Source organism: Capricornis sumatraensis, chromosome 2, assembly GCF_032405125.1.
Source record: "Capricornis sumatraensis isolate serow.1 chromosome 2, serow.2, whole genome shotgun sequence".
Classification (NCBI taxonomy): Eukaryota; Metazoa; Chordata; class Mammalia; order Artiodactyla; family Bovidae; genus Capricornis; species Capricornis sumatraensis.
Genome location: NC_091070.1, coordinates 137694 through 156847, shown reverse-complemented (window position 1 = coordinate 156847; position 19154 = coordinate 137694). Strand labels below are relative to the sequence as shown.

The window sequence follows — 19154 nt, the reverse complement described above, 5'->3', positions numbered from 1 at the left end:
GTACACATTACATATACACAGTGAAATATTACTCAGCCATTAAAAAGAATGAAATATAGAGAAGGGAATGGCAACCCACTCCAGAATTCTTGCCTGAGAAATCCCATGGACAGAGGAGCCTGGTGGGCTACAATCCATGGGGTTGAAAAGAGTTGGATATAACTCAGCAACTAGACCATCATCGTATTTCTATCATGAGCTTTAGATGCTGTAAGCAGAATATGGATGTGACTATATTTGCTTAACCCTGATTTGGTCCTGGTGATGGTCCCAGGATGTCTTTCGGTTTGTGTGTAACTCATCTGCGCTTGCAGTAAATCCCCTCCTTGGCCCTTCCCCCCGATGTTATTAGGGTGGTTGTTGCTGTTGTTCAGTCGCCCAGTCATGTCTGACTTTGCGACCTCACGGACTGCAGCATGCCAGGCTTCCCTGTCCTTCACCGTCTCCCAGAGTTTGCCCAAATTCATGTTCATTGCATTGGTGATGCCGTCCAGCCATCTCATCCCCTGATGCCCTCTTCTCCTTCTGCCCTTGATCTTTCCCAGCATCAGAGACTTTTCCAATGAGTCATCTGTTCTCATCAGATGACCAAAATACTGGAGCTTCAGCTTCAGCATCAGTCCTTCCAGTCAATATTCAGGGTTGATCTTCCTTGAGATTGACTGGTTTGACAAGGTCCTGCTGTCCAAAGGGCTCTCAGGAGTCTTCTCCAGCACCAGTCTCCAGGCATCAGCCCTATGGTGCTCTGCCTTCTTCATGGTCCAGTCCTCACTTCTGTACCATGACCACTGCAAGACCAGAGCCTCGACTACACAGACCGTCGTCGGCAGAGTAGTGTCTCTGCTTTTCAACACCCTGTCTAGGTTTGTCACTGGAGTTAATTATTATGGTTAATTATCTGAATTAGTCCAGGGAAAGTCACCTTTCGGAAATGGTGCTGAATGTATAGGTACCAACCTTAGTGTCTACACTGCGTACTCCACTTGATTTTCTCTGTTCAAAAACTCAGGTTTTTCTTCCGGGTGAGGAAAGATGGAAGTCAATATCCTTTCCCGCTTCACCTGAAATGTGGTAGTTGACCTCTACTGAGGTGACAATTACTCTACAGGAGGGCTGAGCTTGGCTCACCCATCCTGTTGAGCTGGACAAGGGGAGCTCATCTAAGTTGGCTGAGAATTTCCAGACTGTGGTGTCAGTTTTCCTCAGAGCTGGGAGGATGGTCTGAGAAGTTGAGAGATGCAGGGTGGGTCGCAGTCACTTTCTGAACCCTTGTGGGCCTTCGCCTCCTCAGAACCACCTTCCTCCTCACGTTTTATTTTGAAAAGTTTCAGCACAAAAGGTGGAGAGGATGATAGAATTAACTTCTGTGTGTCCTTCATCAGAAGTTGATAACATTTTGCCTAGCGGTGTTCCTTAAATAAACTCCTTCTCTGCTACATTAGGCAGTATCTGTCCCCAGTGACTGGAGACTATGAACAGGAAATTTACAGAACAAGAAACGCAAATAACAACTAAACACGTGAAAACTCTTCAACATAACTGCTTTTTAAAAATAAAACAAGGAGATGAAATGTTTCAGTGATAATAATCAGCTTGTCGGAGTCTGTGGGGAGGTGAACACCCTTTCTAATTTAGTAATGTGGTGTAGCCTGGACTCCAAAAGGCAATTTCATAGTGTGCAGGATGAGTTAAAATAGGGAAAAATTGGCAATGTTCCAATACAGGATTTGATAAAAATATGGAATATGCATGTAATAAAATGCTATGAAAATATGAAAAAACTACACAGAGCTTACAGACATGCTGTGCATGTGTGTGTGTGTGTGTGTGTGCATGTGTGTGTGTGTGCATGTGTGTGTGTGTGACCTCAGTCACGTTCAACTCTTTGTAATCCCATGGACTATAGCCTGCCAGGCTCCTCTGTCCATGGGATTTTTCCAGCAAGAATACTGGACTGGGTTGCCATTTCCTCCTCCAGGGGATCTTCCCGGCCCAAGGATCAAACCCTCATCTTTCTGTGTCTCCCGTACTGCAGGCAGATTCTTCATCCACTGAGTCATCAGAGAAGCTGATACATCATTAAATAAAACAGCTACTGCAAAGAAATACGAGCAGAATAATTACACCTTTGTAACCTGTATATGCAGACCAGGAAGCAACAGTTAGAACTGGACATGGAACAACAGACTGGTTCCAAATAGGAAAAGGAGTACGTCACGGCTGTATATTGTCCCTCTGCTTATTTAACTTATATGAAGAGTACTTCATGAGAAACGCTGGGCTGGAAGAGGCAAAAGCTGGAATCAAGATTGCCGGGAGAAATCTCAATAACCTCAGATATGCAGATGACACCACCCTTATGGCAGAAAGTGAAAAGGAACTAAAAAGCCTCTTGATGAAAGTGAAGGAGGAGAGTGAAAAAGTTGGCTTAAAGCTCAACATTCAGAGAAGGAAGATCATGGCATCTGGCCCCATCACTTCATGGCAAATAGATGGGGAAACAGTGGAAACAGTGTCAGACTTTATTTTTCTGGGTTCCAAAATCACTGCAGATGGTGATTGCAGCCATGAAATTAAAAGATGCTTGCTCCTTGGAAGGAAAGTTATGACCAACCTAGATAGCATATTGAAAAGCAGAGACATTACTTTGCCAACAAAGGTCCATCTAGTCAAGGCTTTGGTTTTTCCAGTGGTCATGTATGGATGTGAGAGTTGGACTGAAGAAAGCTGAGTGCCGAAGAACTGATGCTTTTGAACTGTGGTGTTGGAGAAGACTCTTGAGAGTCCCTTGAACTGCAAGGAGATCCAACCAGTCCATTCTAAAGGAGATCAGTCCTGGGTGTTCATTGGAAGGACTGATGTTGAAGCTGAAACTCCAATACTTTGGCCACCTCATGCAAAGAGTTGACTCATTGGAAAAGACCTTAATGCTGGGAAAGATTGGGGGCAGGAGGAGAAGGGGACGACAGAGGATGAGATGGCTGTATGGCATCATTGACTCGATCGACATAGGTTTGGGTTGACTCTGGGAACTGGTGATAGACAGGGAGGCCAGGCGTGCTGCGATTCATGGGGTCACGAAGATTCGGACATGACTGAGCGACTGAACTGAACTGAACCTGTATATGAATACACAGAGTTTGGGAACAAACATCAGTTAATTAGAAGTGGATATTTTTTGATGGTAGTTTTAACAGGTGATTTACATTTTTATCTTTATTTTTACCTATGTTGTGTGAACTTTTCATAAGTGATATGAACTTTATAATTTGAAAAAATAAGGTAAGTGGAAAAGTTACTTAAAATACCAAACAGAAAATGCTGTAAAGAAACCACAAGGAAAAAACAAAAACAAAGTCCCAGCTCTGCTGGCACTGGCATCATGGTCCAAAGGTTAAGCCCACATTCTTTTTCTTGGCACCGAAGTACTTCACAGGCTCTTTGAACCCTCTATGTGAAATAGGTTGCTTTTCTGGAATTCACAATCTATCAAAGGTATATGAACCAGAATGCCTGAACTCTTTGAGGAAAGAAATTTTCCCCAGACCAGCCCAGCACCCAGCACCTAGCAAGGTGACAGTAGAGGCGGGTAGCACCTGACTGGCTGCTGTGAACACCGAGGCCTGATGGACAGGCTGGGGCCGAGCCAAGAAGAGAGAAGCCACAGCTTCGGGCACCGTCGTCCCGGAGACTAAAGGGCTGCTGCTCTTACTCTCAGTCCCTGTTCAGCACGGCAACCACTGGGAGAGCAGGAGTGGTTTGCCTCAGTGGGTGCACGCTGGAGGAGCTGAACAGAAATGGCAGTGCCAGCTGGGCCCACATCCCCGGGGCTGCCTCAGCTCAGCTGGGGCCATGGCAGGAGGAGAGGACCAAGGCTCCTGACCAAGCTGGGGCCCAGCAAAGCTCCTCCCCTCAGCTGCTGGGCTGCTGAAAGCCCTCCCTCACAAGGAGAGGACCCCAGATGCGCCGTGTGGCTAGATCTAGGTAACTAACACGTAAAGACAACACAGAAAAGGCAAATGTTTACACTGAGACAGGCTCTTGGCAACAAATGCCCGAAACTGTATGATTCTGGAGCCACATGAATGTTTCTTTGTTTGTGTTTTTTTCCTTGCTGCTGTTATAAACTACCATAAACCTGATGGCTTAAAACAATACAATCTGTCATCCTACAGTTCTTTAAGTCAGAAGTCCAACACAAATCTCCTGGGCTTAAAATTCAGCAGGGCTGCTTTTCTTGCTGGAGAGTACAGAACATTCCATGTGCTTACCTTTCACCGCTTCTAGAGGTTGCTCACATTCCTTGACACATGGCCCCTTTTTCACCTGCAAAGCCAGCATGCTGCAGCTCTCTGAGCATGCCTCTGTAGTCGCAACTCCCTCTGACCACCGTCAGGGGAATACATTTCTCTGCCTTGACGACCTCTGTGGTTACACTGAGCCTATCCAAACCATCTCTGATAGTCTCCTCATCTCAAGGTCCCTAACCTTGATCACACCTGCAAAGCCCCTTATGCTATGTAAGGTAACGTATTGAGAGGTTCCAGGAATTAGGCTATAAACATCTTTTTTGGGGTATGGGGGAGGCATTATTCTCCCAACCACAGAAATGTCTATTATTGTTCATGACAAGTAGGCAGTTCTCTATAGAAAGATCTGGAAAATATCTGATATATTATGAACTAGAAGTCAGCAAGTTCAGTAAATATTTATAGAATGTCCTAATTTTGCAGAATCTCCATTGTTCCCAATAAATGCTGAATGAATTCTCTCTGACCCACCCCCCCACGAAGGGCAGAGGGGGAAGTCCCACCTCAGTTTTGTAGTCATTGGTCATTAGACAGATTTTTGGCTAATTTGATAAATGAAAAGTTATCTTTTAGCAAACCATTTGTGGCAAATTGATCTACAGTTAAACCATAATAGATAACAACGAAAATAAGTAATGAAATAAGGGGAATGATTGCAGCCTCATCAAACTCCTATCCACCGGCCCCTCCCTCGCACCTGCACTGGCCCTACTGTGTGTTTGATGGCTCTTGTGTATACATCTCTGGCATTTTTTTCCCTGTTTGTTTTAAATTTCTGATTGGTTACTAAACAATTCTTCCTGGGTTCTTCACAGTCCTGTTTGAGGAGAAGGGTTTAGAAAAGTCCAAGAAACCAGAAAGTAGAGAGGAAAGAATCTGATGCAGGTTCAGCATAGGAGGGGGTGGCCAGAAAGGACCACACACTCTGATTTGTCAGAGGCAGGTGTCAGTCAAGCAAGCTTGGAAGTGGAAAGGTGGGGCTTAGAGGAATTTGCCGAAAGGGAAAAAGGACATTTGCAGGAGATTCTTAATTTTTGAGAGTGCTGCATGGAATCCCAGGCAGGATCAAAAAATCCAAGTTGAGATTCTGCAGTTTGGGGTAGGTTTTGAGATGCAGACCCAAGGGCCTATGAAGGGAAAACACCCAAGAAAGGAGGCTGTGCCAGTAGCTTAGTCACTGGTGCAGTGGTCCGCAGGGATGGTGCCTAAGCCTTGGCTCCTGGGGTTGTCCCGTGCCCCCACGGTGACAGGGCGTCTTGGCTTCAGCATTTACCTAACCTTACTCTACATCCAAGTTGAGGACTGAGGCTAACTCTAACTCCATTTATGCTTTTAGTAGACACTGAGTTCTGAACACCTAATAAGAGCAAACTCTGTAGTTATAACTTAAAAATTCCTCACCTCCTAAACTATATACAATATTTCAATATATCTAGGAAGGGGTGGGCTTCCTAGTTGACTAACCCTAACCCTAACCCTAACCCTAACCCTAACCTGCCTGGCAATGCAGGAGGTGTAAGACACACGGGTTAGATCCCTAGGTCAGGAAGATCCCCTGGAGGAGGAAATGGCAACCCACGCCAGTATTCTTGCCTGGAGAATCCCATGGACAGAGACGCCTGGTGGGCCACAGTCCATAGGGTTGCAAAGAGTCACACACAACTCAGCATGCATGCAAATGAAGGGAAGGCACGAAGCTAAACTGTCTCCTGTGGGGAGGCGCGAGAGAGGAGCAGACACAGGAGGGCAACTCTCACTTTCATTCAGAAGACCTCTGAGCGATTGCATTTTGGCAGCAGACATCCATCGTGTATTGGAATTGTAATTAAAAATAAGAAGTATTCAGTACTTGCAACACTGTGGTTACTACAGTTTAGTTCTGTACTGCTTAATTTATTTTATACCCAGTCGGTATGATTTTCCAATGAGATCACATTGGCATTTGGAAGAGTGTGGTGGTTACACACAAGCCTGTGGGCAGAGATTCCTCAGCAACCAGATCCTTCCTCTGTCTCAACTGTAGTCCGCCCAGGTAACTCTCCCTCAATTAGTGATAACAGTCCTAGGCTTCCCGGGATCTTGCCAGGTTTTTCCAGTCCTTGGCATGGCTTCTAACTCTCAGGAAACAACACTCCCCTCTGTGTCCCATTTTCTTTGGATCTGTTGCCTGTTATATAACAGCACAAACCTGAGAATTCAGTCAGAATGAACACCTTAGGTGGCTGCTAATAAGTTAATTACTGTGCTGACTGGAACTCTAGGTTGGTATCTCCTGGCTGGCAGGCTAGAGTCTTCTGCTTTATCCTTACAGTATTTACATTTGCCACAAGCCTGCACTCAACTGACATAGCCTGTATTTAATGGCTCAGACAAGTAAAGATTCTGCCTGCAATGTGGGAGACCCAGGTCGATCCCTGGGTTGGGAAGATCCCCTGCAGGAGGGCATAGCAACACACTCCAGTATTCTTGCCTGGAGAATTCCGTGAACAGAGGACCCTGGTGAGCTACAGTCCATGGGGTCGGACACAGCAACACTCACGCAACACTCACGCAACACTCACTCATTCAATGGAATTATCAGGTGAGTGTATCCTCCTCGGTTCTGTCTTGTCACAACAAAGATTTGGAGTGATGGACATTAAAGCCCTCCGCGTGTCACAGCTGTCGGGTCTTGGACAGACCGTGTTATAGCTCTTAGGCAAATCAGTGTTACAGCTCTATTTTATTTAGAAAATAGGAAGGGAATCCATCCTCGAGGCGTGAGGGCATGCCGACCCAGAGACGTGAAGGGAAGAGAGTGCGGGAAGGTGCCAGCGTGCGGGAGGGAGAGAGAGCCGCTCTGGCTCCTCTTTTTATCCGTCCTTCCCTGCCCCGGGCCCGCCCTCTGTAACTCGGGCCGGCCAGGGGTGCCGTTTGTTCTGCCTGGCTCCTGACCTTCCTGTGACCGTCCTGTGTTCTATTTTCAAGGGCTTTCCCCTTCCTTGTCTTTTAGCCAGCGCCATTTTGGACTCCTGTCTCCTATTCTAACTACCTAAGAGAATTTAACACAAAAGACTGAGGATTTCCAGCCCCCAAACAGATCTAACCAGGATGGACTTTTATTTTTTTATATTGAAGTAGAGTTTATTTACAATGTTGTGCCAACCTTTGCTGTACAGCAAAGTGATTCAGTTATACACGTATAGATATTCTTTTGAGCAGGCAGCCATCTTCAAGCTCATTAAGCCGATTAACGATACTCTGATGTGCAGAATCACTGTGGTTTTTTCTTTATAGTTTTTAGATTGTTCCGATTTTCTATCATATGCATATAATACTTTTTCTCTATGGCAGAAAAAAATAAATGTGAATTTAAAAAAAGACCCCAAACCACTGCACATGGTGTTAATAGTGCCTGCTTCCCTGCATCACTCGTAGGCTTTGAATTCTTGCCCCGATCCAAGCCACCCAGTGAAACATTTCCTGTGAACCCTTTCTCAGAAGTGGTATTCAAGTGGATATTATGAAGCCTTTCAAATCACATGGGCTAGCACTGGTGGCTCAGATGGTAAAGCGCCTGTCTACAATGCGGGAGACCTGGGTTTGAGCCCTGAGTGGGGAAGATCCCCTGGAGAAGGAAATGGCAATCCACTCCAGTACTATTGCCTGGAGAATCCCGAAGACAGAGGAGCCTGGTAGGCTACAGTCCATGGGGTCGCAGAGTCGGACACGACTGAGTGACTTCAGTCAGTCAGTCAGTCAGTCAGCACTTGAATCATAGCTCAGAGTGAACATGGACAAGCGTCTTAATTCTCTGAAACTGTCTCTTCCTCTGTAACAGGAAGAAAGACCTACCTTCTGGACTGTCATGTTGTTGGATCAGCAGCCTCCCAAACTTTAACGTGTTGATGAATCACCTCTGACTTACTAGGTCTAGGATGGCCCCGAGGGTCTGCATTCCTACGAGCTCCTAGAAACGGAGCTGATGTTGTGATGCGTGAACCGCACTCTGGTGAGCGACACGACACCCGCAAGAGTCCTGCCTGCGCTTGTTCCTCTCCTTCCAGGGGGCCTGGGTGTTCCGGCTGCTTGATGAGCCCGCTTCAGAGAAGTGCTGACTGAGAGCTCTTAAGGTGCAACCCGACTCACCTGAGCTTCAACCTGTCCCTATTTTCTCCCCACGTCAATACCCTTTGTTTCTTCTGTTCAGGGACTTCATTCTTCTTTGGCTTAACAAAGATACTGGCACCTATGCTTTTAGGTTATAATTCTTCATTAACTATTTTCGGCTCTGCTGGGTCTTAGCTGCTGCATGCAGGCTCTCTCTACTTGCTGTGAGCAGGATTACTCTACAGTTCTGAGGAGTGGGCTTCTCATTGCGGTGGCTTCTCTTGTTGTGGAGCATGGTCTCTAGAGCATGCCCACTTCAGTAGTTGTGACCCGAAGCTTGCACAATCTTCCTGGGCCAGGGATTGAACCTGTGTCCCCTGTGTTGGCAGGAGGATTCTTAAAATGCTGGTCCTCCAGGCAAGTCCAGATTATATTTTAAAGATTATTGAGGTATGATTGATACATGATAAATTGGACTTAGAGTATATGCTTTAATAAGTTCTACAATATGTGCTGCAAGGAGATCCAACCTGTCCATTCTAAAGGAGATCAGTCCTGGGTGTTCATTGGAAGGACTGATGCCAAAGCTGAAACTCCAATACTTTGGCTACCTCATGCGAAGAGTTGACTCATTGCAAAAGACTCAATGCTGGGAGGGATTGGGGACAGGAGGAGAAGGGGACGATAGAGGATGAAATGGCTGGATGGCATCACCGAGTCGATTGACATGAATTTGAGTAAACTCCGGGAGTTGGCGATGGACAGGGAGGCCTGGTGTGCTGTGATTCATGGGGTTGCAAAGAGTCAGACACGACTGAGTGACTGAACCGAACTGAACAGTATGTGTACACCTGAGAAACCATCATCATACTCAAGATAATGACATATCCATCACCCACCCAAAGTGTCCTTAAGCTCCCAAAGCACCTTCCGACCCTGGACACCAACCATCTGCTTCTGTTACACAGACGAGTCTGCCTTTCCTAGAATCTAAATGCAAAGAATCATGCACATTTACTCTTTCACTATCTCACTTTTCCTCTTTCAGCCTAATTATTTCAGCCCTAAGGATCATAGCCCCCCAGGCTCCTCTGTCCATGGGGTTCTCCAGGCAAGAATACTGGAGTGGGTTGCCATGCCCTCCTCCAGTGGAATCTTCCCAACCCAGTGATCAAACCCACGTCTCTTATGTCTCCTGCACGGGCAGGGGTGTTCTTACCACTAATGAAACCTGGGAAGCCTCATCTATTGTCTCTTTTTTCTTGCAGCCTAATTACTTCATCCGTGGTATGGTGTGTGCCAGTAACTCATGTGTTGTTTATTGCTGATAGTGTTTCATTGTATGGATGCTGCTGCTGCTGCTGCTAAGTCGCTTCAGTCGTGTCCGACTCTGTGTGACCCCATAGACGGCAGCTCCACCGTCCCTGGGATTCTCCAGGCAAGAACACTGGAGTGGGTTGCCATTTCCTTCTCCAATGTATGAAAGTGAAAAGTGAAAGTGAAGTCGCTCAGTCGTGCCCGACTCTTAGCGACCCCATGGACTGCAGCCCACCAGGCTCCTCCGTTCATGGGATTTTCCAGGCAAGAGTACTGGAGTGGGTTGCCATTGCCTTCTCCGATAGCTGCCATAATTTGTTTATCCATTTGCCTGTTGATGGAACTTTGGCTTTTTTCCAATTTCTGATTGTTAGTAATGTAGGTGCTTTTAACAGTTTTGCACAAGTCCTTGTATCAACATACACTTTCATTTTCTCTTGGGTAAACACCTAGAGTGGAGTGGTTGGGTCATATGGCCAGTGTATGATTAAGTTTAAAAAACTTAATCTATTTTTCAAAGTAGATGCACCATTTTACATTACCAACAGAGGAGTATGAAGTTCCATTTATTCCACATTCTGGAAATATTTACAACTGTGAATAAACACTGGAAAAAGTTTTTTAGGAAAGTCATTAGGGCCAAAAACACCATTTCCATCATTCATCCTACTCATGGGAGATAACACTATCAAAAGGCCATGTGTGTAGATTTCCAGAAGTTTGCTCTCGTAAGAGAATATAAAGGAAGAAATTTAAAAATGCACTTTTCTCTGTCTTCATTGCTTTTTAAAAAAGCGTTTTTAAAACAGACTTTCTTAGGGAATAGATCAGATTCTATCTTGTAAGAATTTTAAGTAGTACAGTATTTGTCTGTGATGTGGTAAACAAGGACTATAGAAGTTTCCACTAGCTCTCCTTCTTCCTATATCCCCAGGGCAGTAGAAAATAATTCAACACCAACATTACAGGCCTTCAGTTCAGTTCAGTTGCTCAGTCCTGTCCGACTCTTTGCCACCCCATGGACTGCAGTTTGCCAGGCTTCCCTGTCCATCACCAACTCCCAGAGTTTACTCAAACACATGCCCATTGAGTCGGTGATGCCATCCAACCATCTCACCCTCTGTCGTCCCCTGCTCCTCCCACCTTCAATCTTTCCCAGCATCAGGGTCTTTTCAAATGAGTTAGTTCTTTGCATCAGGTGGCCAAAGTATTGGAGTTTCAGCTTCAGCATCAGTTCTTCCAATGAATATTCAGCACTGATTTCCTTTAGGATGGACTCGTTGGATCTCCTTGCTGTCCAAGGGACTCTTAAGAGTCTTCTCCAACACCACAGCTCAAAAGCATCAATTCTTTGGCGCTCAGCTTTCTTTCTAGTCCAACTTTCACATGCATACATGACTATTGGAAAAACCATAGCTTTGGCTAGATGGACCTTTGTTGGCAAAGTAATGTCTGCTTTTTAATACGCTGTCTAGATTGGTCATAACTTTACAGGCCTTAAGAGCCTTAAATGAGTTAACAACAAACAAACAAACGGGAGGGGAAGGACTGTCTTTCCTCATGACATTATATCTGACAATTATTCTCTTATTTCAAGAGAGCCATAGAGAGAGCTGGTAGAAAAAGTAGGTAAAGAGCATCAATAATCGTAGTAGACTCTTAGTCATCACAGAACACCCACTATGTGCTCCCTGGGGCTCTCTCTGTGCACATCCCCTTCATTAGGTCTGTGGAGAGTAACCTGCTGTCTTTAGTGTCGACTCAAGCTCCACAGCAGGGATTACTGAAAGGTCTAAAAGTAGGGGAAAGGAATCCAGATGACATTTCTTGGGCTCTCTGGGGAAGCACCACCAAACTCCCTTCAACTGCACACCAGGGTGCTTTCCAAGACCTCTGCCACTCTCGGCCCCCAGGTTCACTTCCTCTTCCGGGTATTCCACTCCAGAAATGATCCTTGGACTCACACCAGGTAACGTCAGCTCCTTTTTATGTTATCTATGGTGAAGGAGTTTTCTTAACGAGTCTTTGTAACACTGACACCCTCTTAGAATCTATAGGTCTAACTTCTTTGAGTCCACAGAAGAAGCAACCCAAATTCATACTAAAATTGTCCAGTCCTCTATCTTCCGAGTGTCTGAAGCACAAATGACGTCATTATCAGGCCAGTCTGTAACCTCAGCCTTTGTTTTCCTATCCCTAAAAATATAACGAGGTAATTTCTACATCCTAGGGTTTATTCACGTATTCCCTCACATGTTCAGCCGTTCCTTCCTTCAAGAGTTTAAGCAGCCACTCATCTGTACACTCACTCATTCGGTTCATCAAGTACCTAGTCCCTGCCAACCACCATTCTAGTGTGCTAAGTCGCAGGGAGTAAAGTTCCTCGAGGCGGTAGATACTCTAATGCTCTAGGCAGTTACTGCTTTTATAAGAGTTTTTACTATCAGTGGTCATTTCTCCACAAACCATCAATTACTTAAATTACAACGGCAGGATACGGACCAGACTTTCTTGGCACAGACGTTCCGAAATGCCTTTCCATTTTGGAAAATATTCAGGAAGCAGGAAGGTCCTCCTCCCTGCCAGATGGTTCTCCGAGCTGGCACCATGACGCCTCGAGGTTCCTGGAAACTTTTCTTGCCCAGGGAATCCAGAGGACGTGCAATGTATTTCTGGGCTGGAATTGCGAACCGAGTTCTGATTCTGCCCAGTACCGTTCGGCCTCTGTCCTTAGCCTGAACAGTTCTATGCTTCAGTTTTCCCGACTGAAAACCAGGTGCCAGGCTCCTCACCGGCTGTGGCATGCAAGGTACGCGAGTCCCTTAGCCTTTCCGGTGCTGTTCCGAAAAGCGAGGGTCCGTCCACACTGAAGTTCTAGGGTGAGCGGGTCGCGCCCCAAGCTTGGGCGCGCACCCCAGATAAGAGGGCGCTGATGTACAGGCAGCGAACGCACCGAGCCCAACCCTGCCTTCCTAAGCATCATGAGACTTACCAGAAAATGAAACTGAAAACGGGGAAGCCTGTTTCTAACCTGCCCTGGCCTAGTTCGCTCGGAGACTTGTGACGGCCCGGCGGGCAGGCTTCCGATTGGCTGCCTGAATGCGGAGTATAAAGGCGAGCGCGGCACCCGGCCGCTCACTCCGCCAGCCGCGCAGCTGCCGCAAGGATGGCTGGCTTCGCGGCCTTGGTCCTTCTCGGGCTGCTGTCGCTGTCTGGACTGGACGCCATCCAGCGTGAGTGTCCTCTCCTCTCTCCCCTCTTCCGCCAGCCCGTCCTGTCCCGATCACACCCACTTGGCACCTTGGGCACTAACTGTCCACCCCGCTCCCGCTCCCAAGTGTTCCATCCCAGCTCGGTGGAGGCGCAGCCGCCTTCGTCTCGGGCAGTGGAAGCGGCGGGGTGCGCGGGGAGTGGGGAGTGGGGAGAGGGTGCGACCTCAGGTCGCCAGCTTCCCCGGGATGTGGGGAGGGAGCCCCTGGCTCGGCCGGACGGTACCGCGCGGGTCGGGACGGAGTTCCTGGGTGCGGATGTGGTTCAGGGCGGGCGAGGTGGGGGAGGGATTCTCTTCCGCTGCTTCGCGGGGCTCTGGCTGCCCCCGGGCATCTCGTGTTGCGGGCGGGCTGGCGGGCCCCAGAGGGCAGGGTTGGGGGCTGCGAACGGGTGGAGACAACGCGTGGGCTTTGGGGGAGTCGCCGCCAGGGTATGTCGGCCAGCTGGCATCCTGAGGGCCTGGAGCTTCCAGCAGGAGCCGCGCAGGTTCCTCTGCCCCTCTGTCCTTTTCCCCAAATAAGGGACCAAACCAGAACGAGGAATTTTCGGAGACTTTCGTGGAATGCCTTGAGGTTTAACAAACCAGTGCTGGTCGTTAATTCTCTTGTTCTCCTTACGCTTCGCTTTTAATAACAATCATAGAGGTCCCCGTTGACAGCTGTCTGTCCTGCTCCGTGTGCTGTGACATTTAATTGTGAAAGGGGTCTGCGATGTAAATACGGTGCCTATCATCAGGGTGTCACAAATGAGGAAATGGAGGCTGACAAGCTGAAACAAGTTAATGCCGCCAGGGGATCAGTGGCAGACAGTAGAGCCTTTGGCCCGGTGGTGCGCCCCTTGGGCAGCCACTGGTACGTTTTTCACAGTCTTCTGGGGTGAGATTCTAGGGAGCAAGCTGGGCAGCCGTGGGCCTCTGTGACCTTTGTTCACAAAGGGCTTCCTCCTTTGGCTCCTTGCCTGGTTCTTTCCAATATTAAGTGTCTCTACTTTCAGTTTTGAGTAAGTGAAGGTTTATCAGTCGGAAAGGTTGTAAAACTAGGGCTGAATAATCAACACACTTACCCAGGTTGTCAGGGACACTGTGTTCAGATACCTTCTAAATACACTGAAGCTCAGATTTCTCTTTCATGTGAGAATGGAATTTAAAATGTATTTGCCAAAAAAACACATGATGTCTGTGTTATCACTATTGATATTTTGTTGTGGCCATAGAATTCTTTCAAAAAATAACAAGCAGATATTAAAAAGTATGTTCATTAGAAAATTTCCGAGAGAATACATGCCTGGAAAATACACAGGGGATTTCTAGAAGACATACAAAAAACCTGTGTGATTCACTTTGGGAGGGGGAATCTATTTTCTGCTCTTACCCTGTGTAGGTTTTATTTCAGTCTGGGCATAAATTTTCAGTTAAACTACAGAAGCGAAAATAACTCTTCCCCAAAATGCAGAAGCAGTAAGTGGCCGAAGCCAGATTCAAACCCAGACCTGTCGAGTACACCTCCTTCTTTTGGAAATCACTATTGTGATACCCTTGCAAACCCACCCCCCGGCAGAAACCTGCCTAGCTCCCTCAAAGGGAGGATTCCAGGTGGGATGAACCTGTGCTGTTGGATGTATTAGGGTCTAGTTATTAGATCCACCTGCAATGGGGGAGACCTGGGTTCGATCCCTGGGTTGGAAAGATCCCCTGGAGAAGAGAAAGGCTACCCACTCCAGTATTCTGGCCTGGAGAATTCCATGGACTCTATAGTCCATGGGGTCGCAAGGAGTCGGACATGACTGAGCAACTTAACTGTCACTTAATAGAAGCTCAAATGTAAATAAAGGTTTAAATAGAGGTAAATAGAGGTGTAAATAGAGGTTTCTGATTTATCTTCACTTTGAACGTTGGAAAAATACCAGGGCTTCATAGTATTTCCAGTCTAGCTCTTAGTGGGACTAGGGACCTTTTCTTTGATGATTGGAAGATTCTACAGAGATATATCCAGTCACAGTGGCCTGGACTCCTCCTCCTCTGCGCCTCCTGGACATAGAGGATGAACTGACCTTTGTAATCATGTCCCCTGAGTGCATTTGTATCTAAGTGGATTATATACATATATTTATATCAGTCTGTACGTTTAGTAGCATTAACAGTTCACTTAGAAAATGTAGATACAGAGCTTATAATACTTTCTTCCACATCCTCATGGAGGGTCTAAACGTGCGTCTCATTTTGGAATCCACCTGTCCTGTAGCAATGTGTGATATTCTCAGCCTGGCAGATGTGGAAGTCACTTGACCGTGCTCATTAAAAATGCAGCTCCCACCGTCACATGCATTACGCCTCTTGGTCCTAATGGAGAGTCTGATCTTTCCCATTTGCCGCAGTCCTCACTCTTCCCTGTTGTTCTCACCCAGCTCATCTAAGGTGTTTCCAGCTCCTGTCGGTGTTTCCCTTTTGCTTCTCTCTTATCTGGCTCATGAATCAGGTACACGTTCAGATAGAGGTCTGTCACGTAAACTCTAGACATGGTGAACAGCTTGTGTTCTGTGGAAATACACTGTGGGTGGACTCTGTTAGGAACCTGAGCGAGGAGGTACTGATGATTACACCTGCCGTTTGCCAGGCAGCTGCGCTGTGCAGGGCTCTGCACTAGGCACCTGCTGAGAAGTCTGGTGGGTGTGCATCTAGACAGGAGACCAGGAAGAAGGAAGCAAATGTGAGGAAAATAACTGGCGGGGCTGAAACAGGGTATAATATGGGAGTCTTTTGATGTGGCCACTCTGGAGGGTGTGTGAAGTGAGAAATGAAGCCCGATCAGTAGGCTGGGGCCAAATCATGTAGACTCTTGAGCGATACAGATTCTATGTGCTGAGGAGCCGTGAAGCCTCTTGAGAGCCTCCACACACAGTTCTTAAAAGATACAGCATAGTGTCCGTTGACAGAAAAAGATGTTGCCAGAAATCTGCCAGGAAAAGCCTGAAAGGCCTGTGTAGGGGATTATGTGGGAGAGATACTAAGTCATGGCGTTTCCCACAACCTGGAGGTGGCCTTTTGCAAAAATGGAAGGTCATTTGGCCCGAGGGAAAGAGGAATTGGGAGAAATGGAGGATCCAATGTAAACATTTGGTGCCTGATCTAGCTTCAGACCAAAGGAGCCCCAAGTGGAATACTCTGCAATTTCATGTGTCTTTCCCGGCCACTCCTCAGGTATTCCAGAGGTCCAGGTATACTCAAGACACCCGCCAGAAGATGGAAAGCCAAATTACCTGAACTGCTATGTGTATGGGTTCCATCCACCCCAGATTGAAATCGATTTGCTGAAGAACGGGGAGAAGATTAAATCGGAGCAGTCAGACCTGTCTTTCAGCAAGGACTGGTCTTTCTACCTTCTGTCCCACGCTGAGTTCACTCCCAACAGCAAGGATCAGTACAGCTGCCGAGTGAATCACGTTACTTTAACACAACCCAAGATAGTTAAGTGGGGTAAGTTGTCAAGTTCTTTGGTTAACCACTGACAGTTGTATCTTGAGCACAGCCACGGCATAAAGCTGCTTTGATATAAAGACATCTGCATCCTGGGATTATCAGGGAGTGTTACTAAAGCTCTGCGTAGTGGCACCCTCTGAGAGAGCTGGGCACAGTGTGGTCGCTGAGACAGTGGCTTCCCTGCAGTGAGAGCAGGGAGCAGCGGCACGTGCGCAGGCACTCCCAAGGCTTCTTCCCTGTGGCCTCCTCGGCTCTCCTGGCAGCCTCGGGCACACCCAGGACCAAAGAGGGTCTCCGGAAGGCACGGGCCTTGAGTGCAAGTCCTGCTACGGTAGGGCCCTCCAACCCTGGCCTCCTCCAGCTCTCTGGATGGCTTGGGATCTCCGGCTGGTAGGAAACGTCTAGGTTTTTCCTCACAGGCTCTTCTGCCATCTTTGTTCATAACAATTTTAGACTTTTGTAGTAAGCAGCATTTCAGAAGTCAAACTTAACTGTTTTCTTTCTCCATGTTCTTTTCCACAGATCGAGACCTCTAAGCAGCACCATCAAGGTGGGTTTCTAACCTTAAGAAACCCTATTGTAATATCAGTATCCTGGGGACCATTACAGACACCTCTAATATGATAAGCCTCACGGTCTGGAAGACATTAATCAGGGTAACAATTCAGCAGGCAGAGAAGATTCCCATGGGGTCCCATTCCCTGCCCCTGGGAGCGGGGGAGATGAGGAAGGCCGTGGTCCTGGGTGTGACTTTCCCAGCATCACTAACCCTCTAAAGGGAGGACAGAGGAGCTGCAGGTGTGGGGTTACAGGCAGAGGCAGCACCTGCAAGTGTTTGCTCTTCTGCCATTTCCATGTTGGGCTCCTCTGGGCCTTCAAGGGTGAACTGTCCCTCCCTTTGCGTGGCAGCTCTTTGCTAAATAGCCCGAAGAGAAGAGTGACGTGGTTCTGCAGAGACACCATTCCTAAGTGTCTGGGCACTGTAGTTGGGTCTCAAAGCTCCCAGTCCAATAGAGGAGAGAAGTGGAAACAAGACTGTTGTAACTCAGTGTAAAGACACTGTAACAGATGTATTGCAGCTCTAACACCTAACTCTAGCAGCATGGAACAGGGAGGGATTGGACTTCTCTGCCCCTTCAGGTGGAGGCCAGAGGCAGATAATCCAGCTTTTCTGGGAAATTGTATTACTCAGTGTATCTTGGCATGGAAAACCTATTCACGTTTCCTGTTGCACTGTAGGACAGGGAAGTTAATTTGCGAGAGCATCAGAGAGTTTGACTGACCTGCCCAGCGTCACACAGTTACTAAGAGGTGCAGTTAGGATGTGAACTCTAATACCAGTATCCTTTTCTTTAATGTTGTTAGTGGACCAGTGGGATAAGCTAGTAGGTTATGCTCTTTTAATTCATTTGGAAAATCTCCTGCAGCTACTACTGTTACCAAGAATGATTTATATACAGCACAAGTTAGATAAGTTTGGTGGTGCTATCTGTAATCTAATTAAATAAATGTATTTGGTAATAACTCTTTTTTTTTTCCCCCAGGTCTGATGATGCCTCATCTGGGTTGGACTAATTCCAAATTCTGTTTTCTTGCTTTTTAATACTGATACACTTTTATGCTTTGTGCACATAAATTAGAAATTACATTGATGTTACCACAAACATCTTTTAATTGTTCATTGTGCCTGCCTTTCCCTGTAGTTTGGTCTGTGTTGGCAGTACGCTGCAGTGGAGGTGCTATGCCAGCATCTTAGAGGTGTGGAGGGAAGAACTCTGATGTTCAACATCTACATCTTGGTCAGGGTGTTTTGCACACAAATTGTAATCAGCTAGCTATGCATGTTTAGAGTAAATCCACAATTTGTAATTTTCCTTAGAATTTTGCAAAATGTTGTGACAGATATTTGTCAGAATTATTGGAAATGTGTTATGGTGGATGGCATTTTGTCATATAAAATGATATTTACTTCTTCTGTTGAGACATGGCTATGCCTGTTTTCATTTTATTTTGTTTTACTAATTAAAATGTGGTAAAACTTGATGTGTATGGTGTTTATTTTTAGCTCCTCTTCTACTGCCTTCATTCAGACAGGGAAGTGGTCTTCAGATGTTGTTTGGAGAAGAACATAAATTCCTGATGTGTAGGGCTGCTCACAGTGGAAGGAGCATCAGCAATTTGGATTTTACAGATGAGGGAAAGCCTCCCTAAGAAGTTAAATAAGTAGAGGGTCTGTGGTCTGGGAGATCTGGCTTCTGTCTTTTAACCAGAATTCTGTTCCCTGGGCTAAGGAATGAGGAATGTGCAGACTCTCAGAAGGAGCAAAAGTATCTGGAGGAGTTTTTAGCAAGCGATATATCCCAATGAAAAATACTAGACTTAGAAACCTCATAAGGCATAAATGAGGCATAGTTTATACTTGATGATCAGGTTGGTGCATTTTTAAAAACTTGACCGTGAATTTGAGTTAGTGCTAGGTTCTGACAAGGTGAATAAAACTCAACACTGCTCTCAAATTGCCTTAGTGGAGGTGGAGACATGCACTTAAATAGTTAAAATACATCCTGATGAGCAGATAGCACAGTTACAACCGAAGAACTGGGTGAGAGGAGAATGTGTTCAGGGAATAAAAACTTCAGGTAGATTGTACAGTAGTTCTGTTTTTATTTCTTAAGGAACTCCCATATTGTTTT

General features: G+C 46.5%; 1 protein-coding gene across 1 annotated transcript; it reads left to right on the top strand.

The window, feature by feature from the left end:
- The first annotated feature begins 12852 nt into the window (after nt 1-12852).
- On the top strand, nt 12853-18495 carry B2M (beta-2-microglobulin). The gene is made up of 4 exons (XM_068964070.1): nt 12853-12949; nt 16183-16458; nt 16984-17011; nt 18006-18495. Exons 1-3 carry the CDS (start codon nt 12883-12885, stop codon nt 16995-16997), a joined length of 357 nt encoding a protein of 118 aa, XP_068820171.1. The 5' UTR covers nt 12853-12882; the 3' UTR covers nt 16998-17011; nt 18006-18495.
- The last annotated feature ends 659 nt before the right edge of the window (nt 18496-19154 follow it).

What these genes read in the sequence shown, in the direction of transcription:
- B2M (XM_068964070.1), top strand. Translation starts at nt 12,883, where the DNA reads ATGGCTGGCTTCGCGGCCTTGGTCCTTCTCGGGCTGCTGTCGCTGTCT. An exon ending in TGGACTGGACGCCATCCAGC is followed by an intron (nt 12,950 to 16,182) that starts GTGAGTGTCCTC and finishes GCCACTCCTCAG; the next exon opens with GTATTCCAGAGGTCCAGGTA.